The sequence below is a fragment of the Thermobia domestica genome, chromosome 11 (genome assembly GCF_964235325.1).
Source record: "Thermobia domestica chromosome 11, izTheDome1.hap1.1, whole genome shotgun sequence".
In the NCBI taxonomy this organism is placed as follows: Eukaryota; Metazoa; Arthropoda; class Insecta; order Zygentoma; family Lepismatidae; genus Thermobia; species Thermobia domestica.
In genome coordinates, this window is record NC_137464.1 from 205,022,206 (window position 1) to 205,044,938 (window position 22,733).

Below are 22,733 nucleotides of genomic sequence, written 5' to 3' on the forward strand. Positions count from 1 at the left end.
TGAGCGGCAACCGCTCCACTCACATTCGTATATAATTGCATTTGCCGGGTGTAACTTTATATGTAACTTTTTGATCTGAAAGTGATATTTTCGACGTTAAATTAGCGCTTTCACTGGATTTTCAACGCCTCTCATGTGAAAATTTTGTAAGTTTCTACATATGTTCATTATACATATATATATATATATATATATATATATATATATATATATATATATATATATATATTCTAGAGTGTGTCAGTGTATTATCTTACCACCATGTTTAAATTCCAAAATAACCAGTCAGGGGTATAAGACATGATCATCCCTGTCATATCAGAATAACATTTCATTCCTGTCACCCTAGCCTGTCTTACTGTCCTGGTTGGTATTCAATAGGATTCTGTTATTATATGAAAGTAAAATTATTATGATTGAAAATATGTCAATTGAAAGTTCAAACTAAGGACTTATTTCTAATACTGAATTGTTTTATTTTATTTTTTCCACAGATGTTCCGAATCCTTCGTGTGTACTTATCAAATATTTTAAAACAGATGACTTTAACCATTCGGATCTTAACATGTGGACAAATTTAGAATTTACTCCTACGTTCGTCTCTCGAATGAGGTAAGTAATTTTATGTAAACCTTTAATTTTGTGTGTGTGTGTGTGTGTCTGTGTATGTGTGTGTTAACTTCCTCAAGTGATCTTGGATAAATGAAACTAACCATACTTATGCATTAGTGTATTAGGTGTCGATGTAACTATATTCTGAGTAAAATAAAAGCTGCAATTTAAAACGCTGCAGGCTTTGACCCTAACAGCACAATTACATAGCAGGCATATGCCTATCATGTTTCATCAGGTACATGGGAATGTGTCCAGTATGTGCCTTATATACCTCTGAGAGAGAAATCACAAAGATGGCAAGTGATAGTCATAGTCTATGTCCGCCCCTAGGTACATGCCTGACATGTACCTGGAGAACGTGCCTAGTATGTTCTAGGTATGCTCCCCATGCCGTAAGCGTCACTGAACCACAAAATTACTCCCTTAAAATATGTTAAATCGCCTATATGCATAATGTGTTTTCATTAAGGTGAGTCTAAAAACAGTTTAAACAAATTAAAAAAAAATGTACCCCAGGGTGGGCGCTAATCAACAATCTTTGGATTACTAGTTCGGCCGACTTGGCCACGGAGGCGATGAAGAAAACTTCGCTTGTACAGGAATAAATTGTTGAGGTCTTTTAAATTTGAGGCTAATCAGAGTGCTACTTTTACCGTGTATATTCGACGATAACCGTTTGGGATCAGATAAAAACTGCTCGCCATGTATTTTATAACAAAATGACGATTGTCTATTTACTTTATATCATAAATGGGGGAGGATCATAAATGGATCATGCCCTGTAAATAGTTTTCAATGTTGCCAGTCTGATTTTAAAGTTGTAAACAAAGAATAATATGGTAATATTTTATGTTCCCTGTGGGGGACGTCGGGACCGACATCTTTAAGCAATTCAGTGCAGTTCAAAAATCTTCACTTTGTGATATATTTCTGTTGTTTTCTTGTTAAGTACTTACTTATTATTAATAAATATTGTTGTTGCAGTATATGTCATATAGGAGCATGTGGTATGAATTAACATAATGCACGTACAAGATTGTGAATACTTCCAGATTCTCGGCATGGACCAAAGCTCTCAGTTATTTTCTGATATTACCTGTAACTTTATACTTCTGAACGATTTTCTTAGTTGTTCCATCTGTTTCTCACACATATACATACTACCTCAATATGCAGTTTTTTTCTCTTGATCCCTTCTGAAATAAGTTCAATTCTCATAAAGTTTACGTTTATGAGTTTTGCTTCCGACTTCAAGACTAGAAATTAAGTCTTGAAACTTCAGATAAGGTCAAATGATAAGTTGATTAACTTATTATTTCACTCTTTTACTTCATTATTTGCTGGTAGCAGGTCCATTTATCCATAGGAATATCTTCATTTCCCAGTCACTGATGTACAAAATAATTCAATAATTCATCCAATTCCACATTAGCAGGACCATCACAGTTAATGAATAATCAGCTTTCACCTTGGTTATTCATTCTGGAAATAAATTCGTTTCATCGTTGGTTCTCTTTAAGACAACATAAATAGGAAGCCCTAGTCGGTTGTGTGTGTGTCGGGGGGGTGGGGGGTGGAGCGATGATAGAAGAGGGGTGCCCACCCTAAACTATATTTTGCTCTTTCTAAAATAGAACGTTGTAGAATATATCTATTTTTAATTAAGGAAAAATGTGCTTAACACAATTTTCAATTTTATTTATGAAGTTCAATTTAAGGCATTTTACTCATCTCTACATAAAATCCTAACCTTATTGCTGGATGCACCAAACGTTTCCTATTGGACTAAGCTTTTCTGATTCTAAGAATTTTAAATTCAAGTACCTTATTCTTGCATCATTATAAGCATCAAAACCTTGTTTTGCACAAACTGCCAGAAAGAATAAATAGGTGTTTATTGTTGAAGTGATAACAAGTTCGAAAGTATGCTATTGATAGCAGGCGACTCTACTAATTAAAGTGAGTTTATACCCTGGAGACTGTTTAAAGAAACCCTAAATTTCTTATAAGTAAATAAAAATCAGTAATTTACACACATCAGCTTGAGGAAATTAATACATTTTGGCAGTCTGTCACAAGGAATTACCGTATTTACGCGTGTATGCCGCGCCCCCGTGTAAGCCGCGCACCCCAATTTCTGGAACATTAAAATTGAAAAAAAAAAAAAAAACCTCGTGTAAGCAGCGAACATCAATTTAACAACAGCACGTAAAACCACACACATCACAGACTTTCATGTATGGTAGCGTATATCGGTACTCACCAACGTAACACGGGGTACTTGAGTGTTAATAGTACCTGCTTCACAGAATAACAAACCCGACTGGGCTTCAAATACCACTAGTACCATGAATTTACAAAAGGATGCCCGGGCGCCAAAAGTGGCCATAGTAAGAATTTCCAAGTACGCTGCAAGCTAGTCAATTGTCATCAGCTGCAATAGCCATACATTGATCCTTATGGAAAACTAGTGCATGGTGCAAGACTTGGCCAATAGATAGTAGTACATGTACGATATTTTTGTGATCGGCCGATCATGTAGATGTAAGAGGAAAAATGAGCTGTTACTTGTCATTTTATATTAAAACTTTTCTACTCTTGTAAAATTACTCACAATATTTCAGTATTAGGTTAATAAAATTTCCCCGTGATTTTAAATGTTTCGTGGCTGTCAATTCTACATTTCCTCGTGTATGCCGCGCACCCTGTTTTTTGACTTCGTTTTTTTTTTTTTTTTTTACACAAAAGTTGCGCGGCATACACGGATAAATACGGTATTATTTTGCAGTTGCAGAAACAAATTATTTTTTTCAAGTTGTCAATTATGTTTGTAAACTATGTTTTTGACCGTACAACACACACAAAATAATATTATTTTACCACTAATCGGAGCATATTTGAATCAGAACAGAATATGCAGATCAAATTCACTTAGATTATATTCGTTCTTAAGCATGTTAGTTTGCCTTTAGTTTTTTTCATCTTATCCGCAACAGAAGTTGCTTAAATTCCTCGCACTGACGTTATTACCGTGTATCAGGATAAGATTTAACCTTGACCTGGACATGAGCTTCTTTCGATTATTTTAAAATTTCTTCGAATTGAAAATGTTTTGGAATATGCAATATTCAGCATTTAAATAATAATGTAGGCAATATAGAGTGGAATGGGCAACATAGGTACAACAAATATTGCTGAAATTGAAGCAAATACTCACCAAATAGGAATGCGCACGAGACGAGTCGAGACAGGATTTTCCTGACAAAATTCGAGTCGAGACACGGCTCTTCCAATAGAAGAATATACATTTTTCGAGTCGAGACATCACTTTTACTGCACATTTTCGAGAGAGACAGCCACAAATCTTGTCTCGTGCGCATCCCTATCACCAAATGAACTTAACGACATTCATTTTTTATCATATTTCTAAGAAATGATTGTTTTTATCTAAGATCCAGTCTCTAATCATTACACAGCAAGGGCGCCCATGTTGTGGTTTCCAAGGGGGGGGGGCAGATACAAGCAACGTTTCAAATATAGTTTCAAAATTTGCTGTAACTAATGTAAAAATTCTATTTGGTTTACGATATTCCCAAGTACAATTTCCTCTTAGGGGGGCAAGCGCCCCACCTTGCTCCCCCTGATGGGCGCCCTTGTTACACAGCCACACACATAAAAGAAAGTTTTGTGCACCGAACCTCAAGGTATGTATTCGATGTATTTCGGTACACAGAATCCAAATTTCGAAAACGCAGGAACGATTGACGTCATAAATTTTGTTTTATGGGCGAAAGACGTATGTGCTGTCTTATGTACCAAAAAATTCGCTGTTGTATGTGTATTTTCCCTATGCAAAATCGCTAACGTTTTTCGCCTATAAAAAAAAGACACGGTCGATTGTCTTGAGGTTTCTAAATTTGGATTCTGCGTAACAAAATACATCGAACCCATATCCTGAGGTCCGGTGCACAGTACTTTTATTTATTTATTTATTTATTTATTTATTTATTTATTTATTTATTTATTTGTTTATTTGTTTATTTGTGAGTATGTGTATGGTTGTGTTATTATTGGTATGTTTCCCTTGCGCACAAACCATTACAAGAGAATATGTAACGATACTTCAGTAAATAAAACTACTGTTATTTTAATGACAAACTTTTCGTTTTAAATCATAAGCTACCTACATCAAATTTAACGTACTTGAATGTGATTTTACAACAACATAACGCCAAAACTTTTGTAGTGTTTCAACGTAATATAGCAAGTCAATTTTTGCTATATACCTATGTGAAATGACTACCCTGTATATATTCTTGCAAACAAACGTTATTATTTAACAACTCTGACTGCAAATTAAAAAAAAAAAAAAGAGGATCTCAAAAGCAAGAAGATATGAATAAAATAATAGTAGTCTTAAGATGAAAGAATGAAAAAAATTTAAGACTTATAAATCTCTTTTTATTTTATTTTTCTGCTTGAATATTTCCTATTCTTCTCCATTACTACTTATACATCACCGTAAAACAGGAAAGAGTATAGAAAAAAAACGAATATATATAAAAATGGTCCTGTTGAAAATGGTTCTCCACTATTAAAGCGTGCGAGAGACATTAAAGGTGGAAGAAAGAAACTTAACCTAAAGGGAGACGAATGACGAAGGTAGAAAAAGAGAAGAAATAAAGTAGAGGAAAGGTAGAGGAGATGTAAGAAGAAGGAATGTGACAGAAAAGTGTCCTCGCGTTTCGTTGCAGCAAACGAAGAAAGTGCTTGGGGGAACAAGAGAGGAAGGTTCTATCCCCCTAAGGGAGCCTCACCGGTGCTACGGAAAATGGTAAGGGAGGCATATTCCTCACGTCACGCCTATGATGTATGACGCTGTTGCAGAAAGAGAGAGAGAGAGAGAAAGAAGCAGTTAGCTGCTGCAGAAGGTAGAGAAGAAATGTGTTCGTGTGAGAGAAACAGAGTGGGAAGAAAAGAAAGAGGAAAAAGGAGTTGTGCTAGAGAAATTTGGATAGTTCCAAGAAATTCAAGTGATTTTTTTTAAACAGTTCTGTTCGGAACGAGTTCTTGACGTGACGGATCTGTTTCTTCTTACAGAATGTAAGGAAATTTACTCCGTTGCTGACATTTCTAGGAATTGGTATCCATCAATATTAAGTTATTGACTGTACTCACAAGGCTTACCTCTGACCAACTCTACGTATTCACGAGGTGTGTTCAATTTCCTTCGAGTTCAACTGAGTATGAGATAATGTGGGCACAAATCCTATACCTATAAGTTGATAGCGAGTCCACGCTATCGTGAGCTCAATGGGATTAATAAGCGAGAAATCAAGCGAATTGAAAACAGAGGGTGTGAGGCGAGTAAAGTTAATGATCTGAATTCAAGGTAGGGTGAGCGCCATTCAAAGTAGTGGGAGTGAGCTGAGTAAGGCTATTGAACGCCAAATCGAGCTAAAGAGAACGTCATTGAAAATAGAAATGATAAGCTGAACAAAGTTAATGAGCGTGAAATAGAGCTAGCGTGAGCGTCACTGAAAATAGATAATGCCTAGCCGAATAAGGTTAATGATCGTGAAGTCAAGATACGGTGTGCGCCATTGAAAATAGTGAGAGCCGGGCCGAATAAAGTTAAAAAGCGTCAAATCGAGTTAATATGAATGCCATTGAAAGTAGGGAGTGTGAGCCGAATAGGGTTAATGAGCGTGAAGTCAAGATAGGGTGAGCATCATTGAAAATAGAGCGAGTCGAATAAGTCTAATAAGCGTCAAATCGAATAGAGCTTCATTGAAAATAGAAATGGAGAGCTGATTGGGGTTAATGAGCGTGAAATTGAGTTAGCGTGAGCGCCATTGAGAATAGAGAGTACGAACCGAATAAAGTTAATGACTGTGAAGTCGAGGTAGGGGAGCGCCATTGAAAAATAATGAGAAGGAACCGAATAAGGTTAATTATCGTCAAGTCAAACTAGATGAGCGTCATTTATAAAAGTAATGGTGAGATGAATGAGGATAATAAGCTTAAAACCGAACTAGCGTGAGCATCATTGAGAATAATGAGCACGAACTCAAAGAGGTTAGAGTTACATTGAGCTAGCGTGAGCCTTATTGAGAATAGTGGGCCCGAACTCCAGCCCCATTAAAATTAGTAATCTCGAATCCCTATCTGGCTAGTGAGCTTGAGACAGAATCAGTTAACTTCGGGGATTCAACCCGAGTCGTTGTGATCACGAATCAAGACTATTTGCTCTAATAAACAAGTAGCAGTATGACTTGTACACCACGAGAAGAAATTAGGTTTATTTAATCTGATATTTTTGCAATTAATGTTGAAACCGGAAATTGTGGAAGGGAGATAAGAGCGGAGATGGAACATATTCTTGGAACTTTAATTGATTGCAGATAATTGCCTCACGTTACCTACTACCATTTTTACTTTAAAGCAATCCACCTTAAAACCGGAAGAGATTACTTTATACAATTTCTAGTTTGAATGGGGGGCTTAAGAAAGAAGATAAAATCTATTCATGAAACTCTAAATCAAATAAAAACAAAATAGCATCTCCTATATCTTTCCGTTTGGCACTGTGTAGATGAATATTCAAACCGGAAGTTGTAGTGGAGTTATTTCACTTTTGGCTTTAGTAGCTAGTTAAGGATAGCGACGAACTACAGTGACGGGAAGCTAATTCAATTACAGGAAACCCCTTTTCGTTATCTATTACCGTCTTTGCTCTGTATGATCAATCTTAAAACCAAAAATTGTTCTTTTCTATCAATCCAGATTGAATTTCACCTCTATAAACGAACTAAATTTTTAAATTTTGAGCCTCTAAATCCTGGACAAAATGTATAGTAATCCATCAAATAGTCTTTTTTTTTTTTTTTTTTTTTTGTGGCAGACACACACTGACAAATATATAAGAGGAGAATCTTTAAACCAAACTCTTTAAAAAATAGTTAAAATTTTTCAAATGATAAATTAGATATTTGTGTAATGGTTCTTGTTTTAGTTTTAATCGATTTCTCGTCAGCCGATTACCTAGCCCTGATTGTCGGAAAACAAAATAGTCGGTCAAAACTAAAACTACCTTTAATAACACCTAAATTCTATAGCACCACCATAATGTTTTTTTTTTTTTTTAAAAAAAAAAACGGGCTTACAGCATTGAAATTCAATAAATTTAATTGACCAAATCAAACGTTTTGACCACAAGCTGCTTCAGTGACACTCAGTTGAACGAAATACTGTACGAAATATTCAATAAACCACACTTTATGCTATCACACAAACTACACACTTATTTACGGTATATGTATATTTACAACGAGAGTATACAACGAGAATTAAATAATAATATTATGAGCAGCAAGACTTTTATAAGATATTTAAAAGCTTACACTTCTTTTATTTTTGAAAGATGACTACAGGTATCCACTACATCACAAACATTTGTTGAATATCTATATCTTCGTGTCATCAACTATATCTCTTCATGACAAAAATATCATCTTGACAACCACCTCAACAAAACCTACCAACAAACCTTTTCTTTTTCAATATACATATTTCTGCTCAACTATTGCGCCTCTGATCATATACATAAAACAGGTACAGATTGATAATATTATTTTACATCGTTATATATTGATTGAAGAAAGCAATAAACTGAGAGAAAGGCGATTGAGCCTACAATACTTAATGAAGTACAATACTGTATTTTATCAACGAAGAAAAACACGTTTTGATCTTCTTGTGTGGTATGTTTTTGCGGAGCACCGAACTCAGCTAATAACGAAACTGACACATTTCTTTGAAGATGGGCGGTTAAGCAGATATTTAAAGAGAAGCATGTTAAGCTTGAGTTCACTGTATTATTAACTAATGCATGGATAACTCTTAAATTTTAAGACCTGGATTGCACGATAAAAATACTGCGATTATGCTAAAAGTTATCTATGATTAAATGATTTAGGGACGTATGCGAGATGAATCGTAACCATAGCAATAAACAACTTTCTATTAGAAATCTAGACATCGATAATTCTTTCACCAATATTCACGAATATTATGATTATAGTGAAATGAAAAGAATTTAGTTTCGAAGAATGATTTTAATGTGTGTAAATTATTTTATTCGTGTCTGTAGAAATGTTCCAAGTATCGTATCACGACCAGGCATTGACAAATATAAAGTGAGCACATACCTCATTTTTTATGTTGTAGACTTTCAGATGATCTTACAATACAAGTTCTGAAGATTATACACTTCAGTATTCGTGACTATAACTCTAATGTTCAAGTCGGTTCTGTAGTGGATAGAAAGTGTTTACATATGCATGTCAATAGCCCATTGAACAATTGAAAAGAAAGAAATTGCATTATTTAGTTATCTGTGAGTTTGTTGATTCGTAGAATATTGAGAGAATAAATAAGCAATCATTTACACAAAATCAAGGATCTTATAAAATAGAGGATCTGCCCTTGAGGCCATACGTCACAGTTTCGCCACCCCTACTCTGCCCACTCCGCCCAATAGGATCGCAATGTTTTGAGCCAACTATCATGGCGGAAACGAAAGTAGCCAAACGGACGATGGCGGAAACGAGAGTAGCCAATCAGGCGTGCCGATGCTCGGTTGTTTTTTGGTTTCATCGATTTAATAGGATGACGATACATATGGGCAGATCCTCTATTTATAACATCCTTGCACAAATTGATAAGTTTTTACTTTTCCAATCCAATTCGATTTGCAATGCTAAAGAGTTATATCCGAGACATTGTCTGTATATTTTTGGTCCATGGCTTTACACTATTACAGGTAATTACTATACAGTTGGAGTATGGGTTCTATTGCTTGCCAGGATATATTGTGAATCAATAATGAAGTATATCGATGTCCTGTGAGATAATACGGTAACAATCATAGTTAACAGGTTCCAAGGTAGGATACTTAGTCCTCCTCCTACTATGGTCTAACATCGCAATGCCATGACTTGGAGAATCCAAGTCGATTTGTTCTTCAACTAATACTGAGGTTATGCACTTACTGTACTCGTGGTGAAAATATTAGGTACGTGTACCCAAAGGGATATACTTCTATTATCAAGTTGGTCAACGCATGAATTTACACGATGACGTTCTTTAAAGTAGTTGACTTCGGTATGTGCAAACAAATTTCTGACAGAATTACTAAGTAGTTTTTACAGATAAAGAATTCATACGTTAATAACGAATGAATTTTGAAATATCCACTTTCCTTTCACCTTGATTTGCAGAATATTTTGAAGAGTAATGAACTACAAGTACAATCAAGGTCAAAAGTTTAATAAATGAGTTTAACGTAGTCCGTGACAATACAATTCTTTTATGCAGTGTGATATATTGCCCCAAATTTCTCCCTATCCAAACTACATTTTTATAATAAATAATCTTCTCTCTTTTCGTAGCACGTTTCTGCTTTGTACTCACGATATATTAGTGAAGCTCTTTCGCAATTGTTTTGTTCATTGATCTTCAGAACCTTGCTTTCTTGTTCCTACAAGCATTTTTAACTATTCCTATTCTTGATTTTATTTTCAGTTCACACATCAGTTACACAATAATAATTTCACCTATTAATTGACATGTAGCAGTGTCACGTAAACACTACGTAAAGGAATCTAGTTTAATGACGTAATATTTTCTCAATATTGAAACTGGAAGCAGCAGCAGATTTCTATCAATTCCAGTTTTAATAGAGACATTAGAATGGAGATGAAATATATTCTTGGACACTTAATTGACTGCAGAGCTACTTCATGGCTAAGCGGTTAGTGTACGCGCCTTATGCGTGGGAGACCCGGGTTCGATTTCTAGCGGGAGCTGATGTGGTTCAGATTCTACGCTAATCAGTAGGTTTACGCCTCATATAGCCTCGCTGATAAACGGGACGTTAAAGTCAAATTGAACTCAACTTAATTGATTGCAGAAAACTGCTTGTCGATATCTATTAGTTATACTGTTTTTAGTCCTTAGCCATCAACTTTAAACCGGAAGTAGTTTTTTTTCCTATCACTATGGCTTAGAAAAGATGATTATGATAGAATGCGGTACATATTCTTGAAACACTAAATCAATTCGCCTAGCAGAAAACTTTTGTCGCTATTTATTAATGTTTTTTGCTTTATAGTAACCAACGTTGAAACAGGAAATTTCTATCACTTTCGGTTTAAAGAAACATTCCTAAGTTTTTGACACTTTATATTCTGGATCAAACTGATGTTGACTCATTAAGTGCTATAGTGACTTATCTCCTTTAGGGACGGGTAGATACCGAAACTATCAGTCTGAAAAGTATTCAGCCTTTGCGTACTAGACGGCATTAATGTATCAAATTTCAGAATATGAGTCTCAGCGAGTCAGATCTAATGATATTTGCCAATGGAGTATAGAAGCAAAACCTGCTAATTGCATTTTTAAATTTTGTCAGGGAACAAAGGCAAAGTGACGCCCTTATGTTTCAGAATTGTTGAACAACGTTTATTATTATTATTATTATTATTATTATTATTATTATTATTATTATTATTATTATTATTATTATTATTATTATTATTATTATTATTATTGGTAGATTTCACTCTTCTGCACTAAGTGGTGACCAATAAACAAATTGTTCAACAACTCTGAAACATAAGGGCGTCACTTTTCCTTCGTTTCCTGACAAAATTGAAAAACAGATTTAGGAGGTTTTAAATTCTATAGCCCTGAATTCAAGCTATAGGTGTACAAAATGTATTGGAATTCTTATAGTCAGGCGTAAAATATTACGTCATGAAAATAAGTAAACTTCCGCAAAACTGCTCTACATTTTACAATTTTATCTTGATGAGGCGCAAATAATGTGTTGTTTGTGGTAACATACGACCCAAAATATGGTTAAGACGCTTTCGTTCCGTGAGTTTCGATGCCCAAGACGCACCTTCCAATTAGTAACAAATCATTGGAATAATGGATGATACGCTGTTAGCCCTTTTAAATTATGGCCTTTTTGAGGTATTTTGTAGACTTTCACTCAATCAGCTATTGCGTCAAGACTATTTATCGTAGGATAATGGTTCGATTCCTGCCTGTTCTGCCTAATTCCTCTTCTGCCTAATGACCCTCCAGCACTTTGTAACGCATTTTTATTTAATCTTATCTCTAGGCAGAACAGGAATTCCTGTTCTGCCTAGTTCCTGTTCTGCCTAATTCACACAAAAAGGGATATTTAGATTTGAGGGAAATTTATTAGTACCTATTTCCCCTTGATTTTCAAATATCAGTCAAGAACTCTTTAGATTGAACACGCGAGTAGAATGAATTGTTTCATGTGACCAAATACCCCTAAAAATTATTTTTAGCATAACAAAGGTAAGAAAAGTGTCCGGTATAATGTAAAAAGGAAAACACAATTACGATGAGTAAAATGATTACACAATTTATTAGAGATAACTACTTCCAAATATCTACAAAGGAAATTTTAGAAGAACAAAGTTTGCTCTAGAATAACAAATTAAAGTATCGGAAAGGAAATACAGTTTTAACTTCTTAAAGTCACATATATATCTTTTCAGTTTGAGAGAGAACAAAACTTCAACTCCTCGAAACACATACTAAACCCACACACAACCTTCATTGTTATAAATGTAAACTGTAAGCTACAACGTCTACATAGAAAATCAAATCCAATTGACCCGACTCTAATCTACTTTGCAAGGACTTGATTCTCTGCTGAATACGCTTATATTTTAGTTTCTGTTCTCTTGGTTTCTTCCCAACTTCCAGAAGCATCATTCATCTTTCATTTTCGTTCTGCTCTTGCTGTAAAAGCTGGACAAGGGTAAACATATTCGGATGTTCCTTTGTCAGTCTTTTACTAAACTTCGAATGCCAGCCCGCTACTATATTGGTTGTCCTTTTTGATCCGTTGTTATAATGGTTCCATAGTTCACTGGAAAACATTTAAGAGAGCATTAGTATTGAACAACAACGTTTACGAATAGACAATTGTCTGAAATATTTGTTGAAGTTTCAACGAAAAGCGCATCAAGTTTCCTGCCAAAATGTATGAAATTCAGCGTGCAGTAAACAGACTGAAGGTTCTAACACAGGGTACAAAATCGCAACAGTCAAAGCGGGAGGAGACAGAAATACAAAAATAAATCTCTTCACACTGAAATGTATCGACGTGGGGAGCTCGGATATTTGAATATTCATACTTATTACACTTACACAGCTAACCATTACTTCAGCCATTAATAACATATGAAATGTACGTAAATTACACATGAATTACTGTTATTAATTTGCGGGCTTTTGACAATGGTGTCAGTGTCACTTTATTCAGTGACAATCAGAGTCATTTTCGGAAACTATATGTTGAAGGAAACACTGGAATTGATCAACATAAGCAAATATTTTTGTCTGTTTTTTTTTTATTGCAATATTGGACCAATATACTAAACCCAATTCGGTAATGAGGAAAAATTACTGCAATAGGAAATTACATATGTTTTTTATAATTCGTAAGAAAAAGTAAACCTAACTATACAATACTTACGGTGCGAACTTGGCGTCTGCATCGTCCAGCCACGTTTCAACCAAATAATCGTGAAAATCGTCTCGATTCGGCACTTCTGGTGCGTCTTCTTGTATATGTAAGTACATATCACCAATTTTATCAATGGGTACAAGTGGTAAAGCACTAGCTCGTCATATCCACCTTCTAACTTCCATATCTTGACTGTACAATGAAGATAAACCCAGTGACTGGACTTTTCTCCAGATGCACTAAGTATAGTGGAAGAAACAACCACGAACAGTAGCATCAGGAAAAGATCCTCTATATGAGAAAAGGAAAACAGATTTTCATATAAAAATTTCCTGACTCATCCCTAATTATCGTAGAAACATGATTGGTACGCCGTTGTGTTTCGCGCAAGACATACTTTCCAACAGTGCCACTTACATGTCTCTATCGTGTACTATAGTGGAGAAAAGTCCCGAAAAATTGACATTTTTGAGAAAAATCCCTTTTTCCCCTTTTTCGTGAATTGTCTCCACTATGATACATGATAGAGACATACAAGTAGTACCGTTGGAAAAGATGCCTTGCGGCAAACAAAACGGCATACCAATCATGTTTCTACGATAATTAGGGATGAGTCAGGAAATTTTTATATAAAAATCTGTTTTCCTTTTCTCACAGAGGAAAGTTGCTATTGTTTGTACATGGGGAAATATTTTTCCCTCCATCGGTTTTGAACATATAACATTGAAACTTCGTACAGCTATTACATATTGTGTGTAGTATGTTTGAGGTTCTTTGGGGTTCTGTGTGTTTACACAGGGGCCGGCCAAAGGGGGACTTCTGGTATGATGTTACAAACATAATCACTTTCATTTTTTTCTTACGTAGATTGACAAGCACTATTCTAAAGAAATAAAAATATGAAAAATGAGTTTAATTGGTAATAATTCGACAGATCCTAGACAGTTAATAGCAAAACATCCTATTAATAAAATCACAACTTTTTATTTTTTATTTTTTTATTTTTATTTTATTTTATTTTATTTTATTTTATTTTATTTTATTTTTGTAAGTTTTGTTCTTTGGCCGTATACTAAACTTTGCTTACAAGTGCTGAAATCACTTTCGTTTAGGTGTCACTAGTTCCGCTAAGTTGTGACGGTGACAAAAATCACTCTTTTGCAGAGAAACGAACACTAGTACGTACTTCGTATAGGTAGTGGGCGATGGTTTTTAACGTTTTCTAGTGATGTAAGTACAGGCATAGTACGCAGCAGAGAAAGCCTTAGCAAGGAATGAGTGAAAGAGAAAACGTTTTTCGAGAAAGAAAAAGTGTCTTCAAGAGTGAGAGAGAGAGAGAGAGAGAGAGAGAGAGAGAGAGAGAGAGAGCAGGAGCTGACGTAGGAGAAGGGATATTTTTGCAGAAAAAAAGGGGAAGAAAGTGGAACTCATTCGTCTTTATTCCACTTCCTGTGCCTAGACCCCAAAAGGGAAATTATGTGAAGCGAAGGAAAAGGGTGAGGGAGAGACGGGACGCTATACTCGTAGAGGTGTGAGTAAAAGCAGGTTAGAGTGAGGGACAGACATCAGGGAAAGCTGGAGCTACGCTATAAAGGGAGGTCTCTCAGGATCGGAAGTGAGATTCGCAGCATCACTCTCTGATTCTCTCTCTCTCGCTGTCTCTCTCTAGCTGCATATCACTTCCTCTGGAGCTGAGAAAGAAAGAGTGAGATTTTAAATATTGTCGCCCCATACTGGACGAAATGACCATTGGTCTGCTGATGGGAATGTCTGGAATTTCCTCTGGGTGGCTTCATATAGCGACACAATCCGCTAGAACATCACTTTGAAAGCGTTGGTACACACACTCGCATCGCTTCGAGAATTCTCTTGGTGACATCAGAAGAGAAAGAATGGTTAGGAAGGACATACTTCTTTTTTAAAAACAGCGTGTTTTAATCTTCTTATTGTAGTTAGATTAGTAAGCAATACAGGTCACTAACATGTTCTCCAGTGAGAATTAATTTTTAATTTACAGTTTGAAAATTCTTTCGTTCGAATCCCAGTTGATATGAAGAAAACCATGATCAATTTTCAATTATTAGGAAAGAGTGTAGATAGTAATTTATCTAATGAAACAGCCAAAGAAATGAAACATACAAAATAAAGTATTTACCTTGACTAATTATTCATGATACAATCCAATTCTTTCTTGATCAAGTGAAAGCAATGTTGCTCATAAATTTTTACTTACACTAAAGAATGGTTTTACAAAATGACATCATAACTGTATAATCAATGGCAGATCTAGAGGAAAGTCATATAGGTAAAAATTAAATTTAGTCATTACAAGCTAAGGGAAAAAACTTACTTAAAATACTAATTCCTGAACTTAATTTCCTGAGGTTGTAGGCTTTCTTCCCCTAGCGTGTAGCAATAAAATATATACTTTAGTTGTAGAGCGTTCACCACTGGTGCTTGTGGTTCCGGGTTCAAACCCTGCTCCCGCCAAGTGAATTTTGTGGTGGACAAACACCGTGTGCTTGGGTTTTCTCGGGGTTCTCCCATTTCTTCCCACTTTCTTCATTCTACCATTTCATTCATCTCTCATCATCACCGTCTCCTTTAGCCTAGCCGGCATAAACGTGGGACGTAAAACTCAAAGAATTTCATGGGAGAACTAATTTAGTATTAACTATACACTTGCTTCTGTACAAAGTATGTAAATATATATTTGGTACTTATAGAATTTTGTGAAGACCCTTCCGCTAGAATTTTAGTATAAACTCTTTTCTGAAAGAGAGCTCTCTCGTGGCTAAGCGGTTAGCGTACGCGCCTTTGACGTTGGAGATCCGGGTTCGATTCCCGGAGGGAGCTCATGTGGTTAGGATTCCACGTGAATCAGTAGGTCCTCGTTTCATATAGCCTCGTTGCTGAAAGGGACGGTAAACTAAAATCAACTCAACTCAACTCTTTTCTGATAGATTCTTGTGACGTTCAACATATCTTTCTGTGTGTCATTTCTATATTGACATTTGCACAGTATGATTTATGCTAAGAACTTCGTATGTTTTTCATGTCTTATCTTTCTAATTACACTATATTATAAGAATTCGGTATCCCATGATAAATATTAACTTTTTGCTTACTGGCATGAGAGAGCGTTCTGAGCTATTTGACCAGCGATTGCATAACCTGCTTATCTTTTCATCATTCACTTCTCGTCGTTACCTTAGCCTAATGAGCATAATAGTGCAACATAAATCTAAGAAATAAGAAAAAGAAATATATTTTGCTAACTGTCTGCTTCACAGACACTTTCTACTCGCTCTATGCTTTAAGATAACCTGTAATATGTAATTCTTAATGGATGGAAAATACTTTATATTCTACGCAAGTTCAATAGAAGAAAAGTGACATTGTTTATTTTAATTTGAACAATGTTGTTAGTGTAATATTGATATAATTATGCATCTTAGATAATAAATGTTGATATTATTATTCATCTTCACAAACCACGATTTTTAAATCATTATGAAATTTAAAGTAAATGCTCTCTGTACGGCCTACCATATTCAAATAGTGCCTGATTAAAAGGTCTATTTGTTTACACCAAACCGTTTCAAACTCCCTACCAATTAAAATCATGTCTAATTGAAAGCTCAAATTGCTTACATTTAACCATCTCAAACTTCCTACCAAATAAAATCGTGTCTAATTAAAAGCTCTAATTCTGTACGTTTAACATTACAAACTCTCAACGAATTAAAATCTTGTTTAAGTAAAAGCTCTAATTGTTTACGTTGAACCATTACAAACTCCCTACCATTTAAAATCGTGTCTAATTAAAAGCTCTAATTCTTTACGTTGATTCACCCCAAACTCCCTACCAAATAATATCGTGTCTAAGTAAAAGCTCTAATTGTTTACGTTGAACCATTACAAACTCCCTACCAATTAAAATAGAGTCTAATTAAAAGCTCTAATTGTTTACACTAACCAGTTTCAAACCCCCTACCAATTAAAATCGTGTTTAATTGAAAGCTCAAATTGCTTACATTTAACCATCTCAAACTCCGTAAAAATTAAAATCATGTCTAATTAAAAGCTCTAATTCTTTACATTGAACTTTACAAATTGCAACGAATTAAAATCGTGTCTAAGTAAAAGCTCTAATTGTTTACGTTGAACCATTACAAACTCCCCACCAATTAAAATCGTATCTAATTAAAAGCTCTAATTGTTTACGTTGATTCACCACAAACTCCCTACCAAATAATATCGTGTCTAAGTAAAAGCTCTAATTGTTTACGTTGAACCATTACAAACTCCCCACCAATTAAAATCGAGTCTAATTAAAAGCTCTAATTGTTTATACTAACCCGTTTCAAACCCCCTACCAATTAAAATCGTGTTTAATTGAAAGCTCAAATTGCTTACATTTAACCATCTCAAACTCCCTACAAATTAAAATCATGTCTAATTAAAAGCTCTAATTCTTTACATTGAACTTTACAAATTGCAACGAATTAAAATCGTGTCTAAGTAAAAGCTCTAATTGTTTACGCTGAACCATTACAAACTCCCCACCAATTAAAATCGAGTCTACTTAAAAGCTCTAATTGTTTACACTAACCCGTTTCAAACTTCATACCAATTAAAATCATGTCTAATTAAAAGCTCTAATTCTTTACATTGAACTTTACAAATTCCAACGAATTAAAATCGTATCTAATTAAAAGCTCTAACTGTTTACGTTGAACCACCCCAAACTCCCTCCATACTTTCATGATCTCCATTACTTTCTTCTCTCCTATCATCGCTCGAAAGTATAAATGGTAAAATAAAGAAAAAAAAAGAAAAATCGAAATAAAAATAAGATCACTCTCAGACAATTATGCAATAGTATAGTAGGTTAATATAATAGCAAGAGCATCCAGTTATGCAAATGAAAGTAACAAAGTTGATGGTTACTCGGTATCAACGGCGTAGATAAGGCTCTGATTCAGTTCAAGCCTTCCCCCCTTTAATACAGTGACACCGAAAGGTATTCTGCTTTCATATACCTAGGTAGTGTGTTTCGTTTGTGAATTTTTATATAAACATGTTACGACCCTTTTATATAGATAATTTATTACGAGAAACAAGCTTTACACAGTTACGTTTAAGGAAAAACTTACTTTATGTAACCTCTATCTTTAATCCTACACAAAATTTTTGCAGATTAGTTATTTACTGTATACTTAATCATTTCCAACTAGTGATGTGAGGTGGAAAATTTTCCGCTATATTTTTCCGAAAAATTTTCCGTTCTAAAAAATTACAAAAATCAAGAAACAATTCCTCAGCAATCATGAAATTGATTGAATTCATGTATAGAAATGTTAAAAAGTGAAAGATCGTTTAAAGAATCTGAAAATTTTCATGGCTCAGACAATTTTCAGTACTATGTAGGAACTAATGGAGTGGAACAATTTTTCATGAATCAAAAAATTGTCTGTCTTGTTACAGTGATGAAAATTTTCCGATTCATAAAAACATACTCCACTTACTCCTACATCGTTGTTTAGTCGAGATGTGAGGTGGAAAATTTTCTTTTATATTTTCCCGGAAAATTTTCCGTTCTTAACAAATATCAGTGATTAAGTAACAATTCGTCAGTATTCATAAAATTGATTAAATTCATATATAGAAACGTTAAAAAGTGAAAGATCGTTTAAAGAATCTGAAAATTTTCATGGCTCAGACAATTTTCAGTACGATGTAGGAACTAGTGGAACAATTTTTCAAGTATCGAAAAATTGTCTGTCCTACAGTGATGAAAATTTTCGGCAAAATTTTCCGATTCATAATAACATACTCCACTTATTCCTACATCGTTGTTTAGTCGAGATGTGAGGTGGAAAATTTTCTATATTTTTCCGGAAAATTTTCCGTTCTTAACAAATATCAGTGATTAAGTAACAATTCCTTAGCAATCATGAAAATGATTGAATTCATGTATAGAAATGTTAAAAAAGTAAAAGATCGTTTAAAGAATCTGAAAATTTTCATGGATCAGACAATTTTCAGTACTATGAAGGAACAAGTTAAACAATTGTTCCTGAATCGAAATATTTTCTGCCTTATATGAAAAAATTGAAGAACTTTTTATGAGTCGGAAAGTTTTCATCATTTTGAAGCAAAAGTAATTTCTCTGTAGAAACAAGTGAAAGGAATTTCCATAGATCGGAAAAGTTTCATCACGATGTAGAAACAAGTGGAAAACACTTTTCATAGGCCGGACAATTTTGGATATTATGTATAGTGATGTTAGGTGGAAAATTTTCCACCATATTTAACTGCACATAGAGCTACAAAGTTGAATTTCAGTAGAGGAAAGTTAGTCAGCAACAAATTATAATTTTCCAATTAGCTTTCGGGAAGCGGAAAATTTTCTATTTCAAGGTGGGAAATAAAATTTTACAGTGTTTCTCTCTCTCTCTTGCTCTGCGAGTTCCTTCGTTGCTTTGGCATGGAAAACCTGGCTTCGATTCCCTCCGGGAGCTCATGTAGTTCGGATTCCACGTTAATCAGTTGGTACCGTTTTATATAGTCTCGCTGCTGAAAGGGACGTTAAACTCAAAATCAACTCAATTCAACTACTCTCTCTCTCCTCTCTCTCTCTCTCTCCGTCTCTCTCTCTCTCTGTGTGTATGCAAAGTGGAGAGAACATACATCGAGTTCGTAGAGTACAAATATCCCATTCTATTATTTAAAATTTCAATTTATTAAGTCATGAATACTTTCCGGTTCATAAAAACATACTCCACTTATTCATTCGATTCATGAAAAATTGTTCCACTTGTTTCTACATAGTACTGAAAATTGTCTAAACCATGAAAATTTTCAGATTCTTTAAACGATCTTTCACTTTTTAACGTTTCTATATATGAATTCAATCAATTTTATGAATACTGACGAATTGTTACTTAATCACTGATATTTGTTAAGAACGGAAAATTTTCCGGAAAAATTTAGAAGAAAATTTTCCACCTCACATCTCGACTAAACAACGATGTAGGAATAAGTGGAGTATGTTTTTATGAATCGGAAAATTTTCTGGAAAATTTTCATCGCTGTTTCCAACTCTTTTTTTTCTTACTATACGCATCATAATTTACCATCGGCGGGTGCGAATAGAGTGTATTAAAAATGAAATAGAGTTTTAAATTTCATTATTATTATTATTTAGCTCCGGTGTAGCCGGATTATAAGCGTGGGTGAACTCGGTATGCATGATTTGTTGGTTCTGTTCTCGCTGGGAGCAGTAAAATTTTCTGGTATTGACACGGCAACATGATACAATTTGGGGGCTATCTGAATTAACAAGTAGTGACCTTCGATTCAGAAAGCCAAAAATAATGGCATCTGGGAACTGATGCGGTAGCCACTTATCACCCAAATGAACGTAAGCCATCTGGCTGACCATAGTCGTTAATGGCTGTAGCATCAGAAAGTTTAATTTAGTACTTTTTAGCAACAGTATTTCAACAGTGTAACTTAAGAAAACTGAAAAGAATGTAACTTCTTTGTTGCCAGTCTCACCTGCAATTCTCCTCACCTCTATGTACTGAAATAAAATGCTAAACGTCGTGTCACAAGAGCCCATATTGTACTCTGGCCGTCCATATGGCCCACATTTCAGCTGGTAACGCCACATAATGCTTAGTATAAATGTTGAAGCGCATTTCTTCGTTATGGCAATTATTAGTACGCTCCATAATCTGTTCCTGACCATAACACTAATTATGGCACTTGGGAAGTTCATAATTAGTATAATGTGTTGACGCGGTTTAGAATTTTTCCCATTCATATACTATAATATAAAAGTGTATATGGACTCGCTTATCAACAAAATTACCATACTATTACAGAGTGGCCAAAAAGTCCCTTTACCTGCACTTGTTCCAAGTCCATTTTTCATGTCGAGTTGCATTGTGCTCCGTGCAATTTCAAGTTCTGCAGAACGCTTCCTGGTCGGCATACAGGGTGAACCATCATTGACGCTCTAACTTCTGCACATGTCTCCTTTCGGGCTGATAGACGATTAGAACGAGAAGCATTCCAAAAACATTCCCCAGAAGAAAAGTTTTCTTCTCCTACGTGATCAAAGCCTACCTAACAACTTGATGACTTCTTATTGAACAATTCACGAAAGATATCCATTGCAAACTAATATCTTTGTTGTTAGTCTTCCGTTTATGGACCCACACATTTGCCACTAAGCGTTCCTCCAAAGTGAAACCACTGGTATCTACCATTGATATTCATCAAACACGGAAAGGCGAGATAATGAGCTGGTCAATGAACAGATTGTATTCTTCTCCCTCCACGGGTAGTAACATGGCACTTACGCGGCAATTAAATGGTAATTCACATAAAGAGAACTGTTGCCATGTCAATTATCAGAATGGAAGGTTCAAATCTTAAATATCTTAGCATGTTACATTGTCGCACACATTTAGTTTGGGTATAAAGGGACTTTCTGGCCACCCTGTATAGCTAGAAACATGAAAATTTGAACAGGAAACTCCCCTGCTATAAAATCAAGCAATAAGAAAGCACGTATCCTAAGAGAGGTTAAAGGATGTTCAAATAAATTTTCCAAGAATGAAGGTAAAACTTGGCAAAAGTATATAAATAACATTACCAACGAGGAAACGGAAGAAGAAAATGTAAGCGTGTCATTTACTGCTTCAAGCAAAACTTTGCTCAACATGTATCTCACTAGCTTGTTAGTTTGAAATAAATTAAGTTACGTACATTCAAAACATAAGTTGCATTGAACTGGGAAAGTGTGAAAAGGAAAGAGAGATTTTTTAAATTAAAACTTATAAAATGGATAGAATAGAATCTAAGTTGCTACATGTTGTATGCGTCACTGCCAGAAATAGGTGTGTAACCACCAGAAGATGGTAAACAACAATAGCTACATTGATTGTGTATTTTTTTTTTTTTTTTTACTATACTACTGTGGCGGCTCGTGGCCTAGCCACGCAGGTGTAATACACTCATTAATTTAGATCCAGCTGTTTGCGCCCCTGCACCCCCCGACACACACATTGCAAGCACTAGTTCAGAGACCATAAATTATTATGGAAGTTGATTATTAATTATTATTTGATTATTTGAGTTAATTATTTTAGAAAGTACCCGGTATGTAGCTACGAGTGAGGGTGGGAGCACCACTGTGAACAACTTCAGCTCCCCTGAAACTTCCATTTCTTTCTCTGTATTCATATTCTTGGTATTTCTTCCTTGGTTAACTCTAGTGAGCCCCTTCAAAAATTGTCTTGGCTTTTCTGTTTTAATGTTCTGGTTAAGGCCTGGAAAACACGTGCTTGTTTCTCGTAACTTGTTGCTCAATGTTACGTCTAAGAGCATCGTCAAGTTGTTGTACGAAGTTATGTTTTCCCAAAGACACTTTATTTTTAATACCGCATTCACGTGAAGTTTTGAATTTTCGTGTTTTGCCATTTTTATTTCAAATGACGTTTGTCACCAAATACAATATTGGTCC

At 34.9% G+C, this 22,733-nt stretch overlaps 1 protein-coding gene across 1 annotated transcript in view; it reads left to right on the plus strand.

The window, feature by feature from the left end:
- Window positions 1–494: 494 nt before the first annotated feature.
- The window catches only part of LOC145665430 (uncharacterized), a gene marked incomplete at its 5' end in the record, with an annotated part of 499,971 nt that continues 477,732 nt past the window's right edge, over window positions 495–22,733 (plus strand). The window contains 1 exon segment of the mRNA XM_081732737.1: window positions 495–612. Within this exon segment, the coding sequence (XP_081588863.1) occupies window positions 495–612 (118 nt within the window).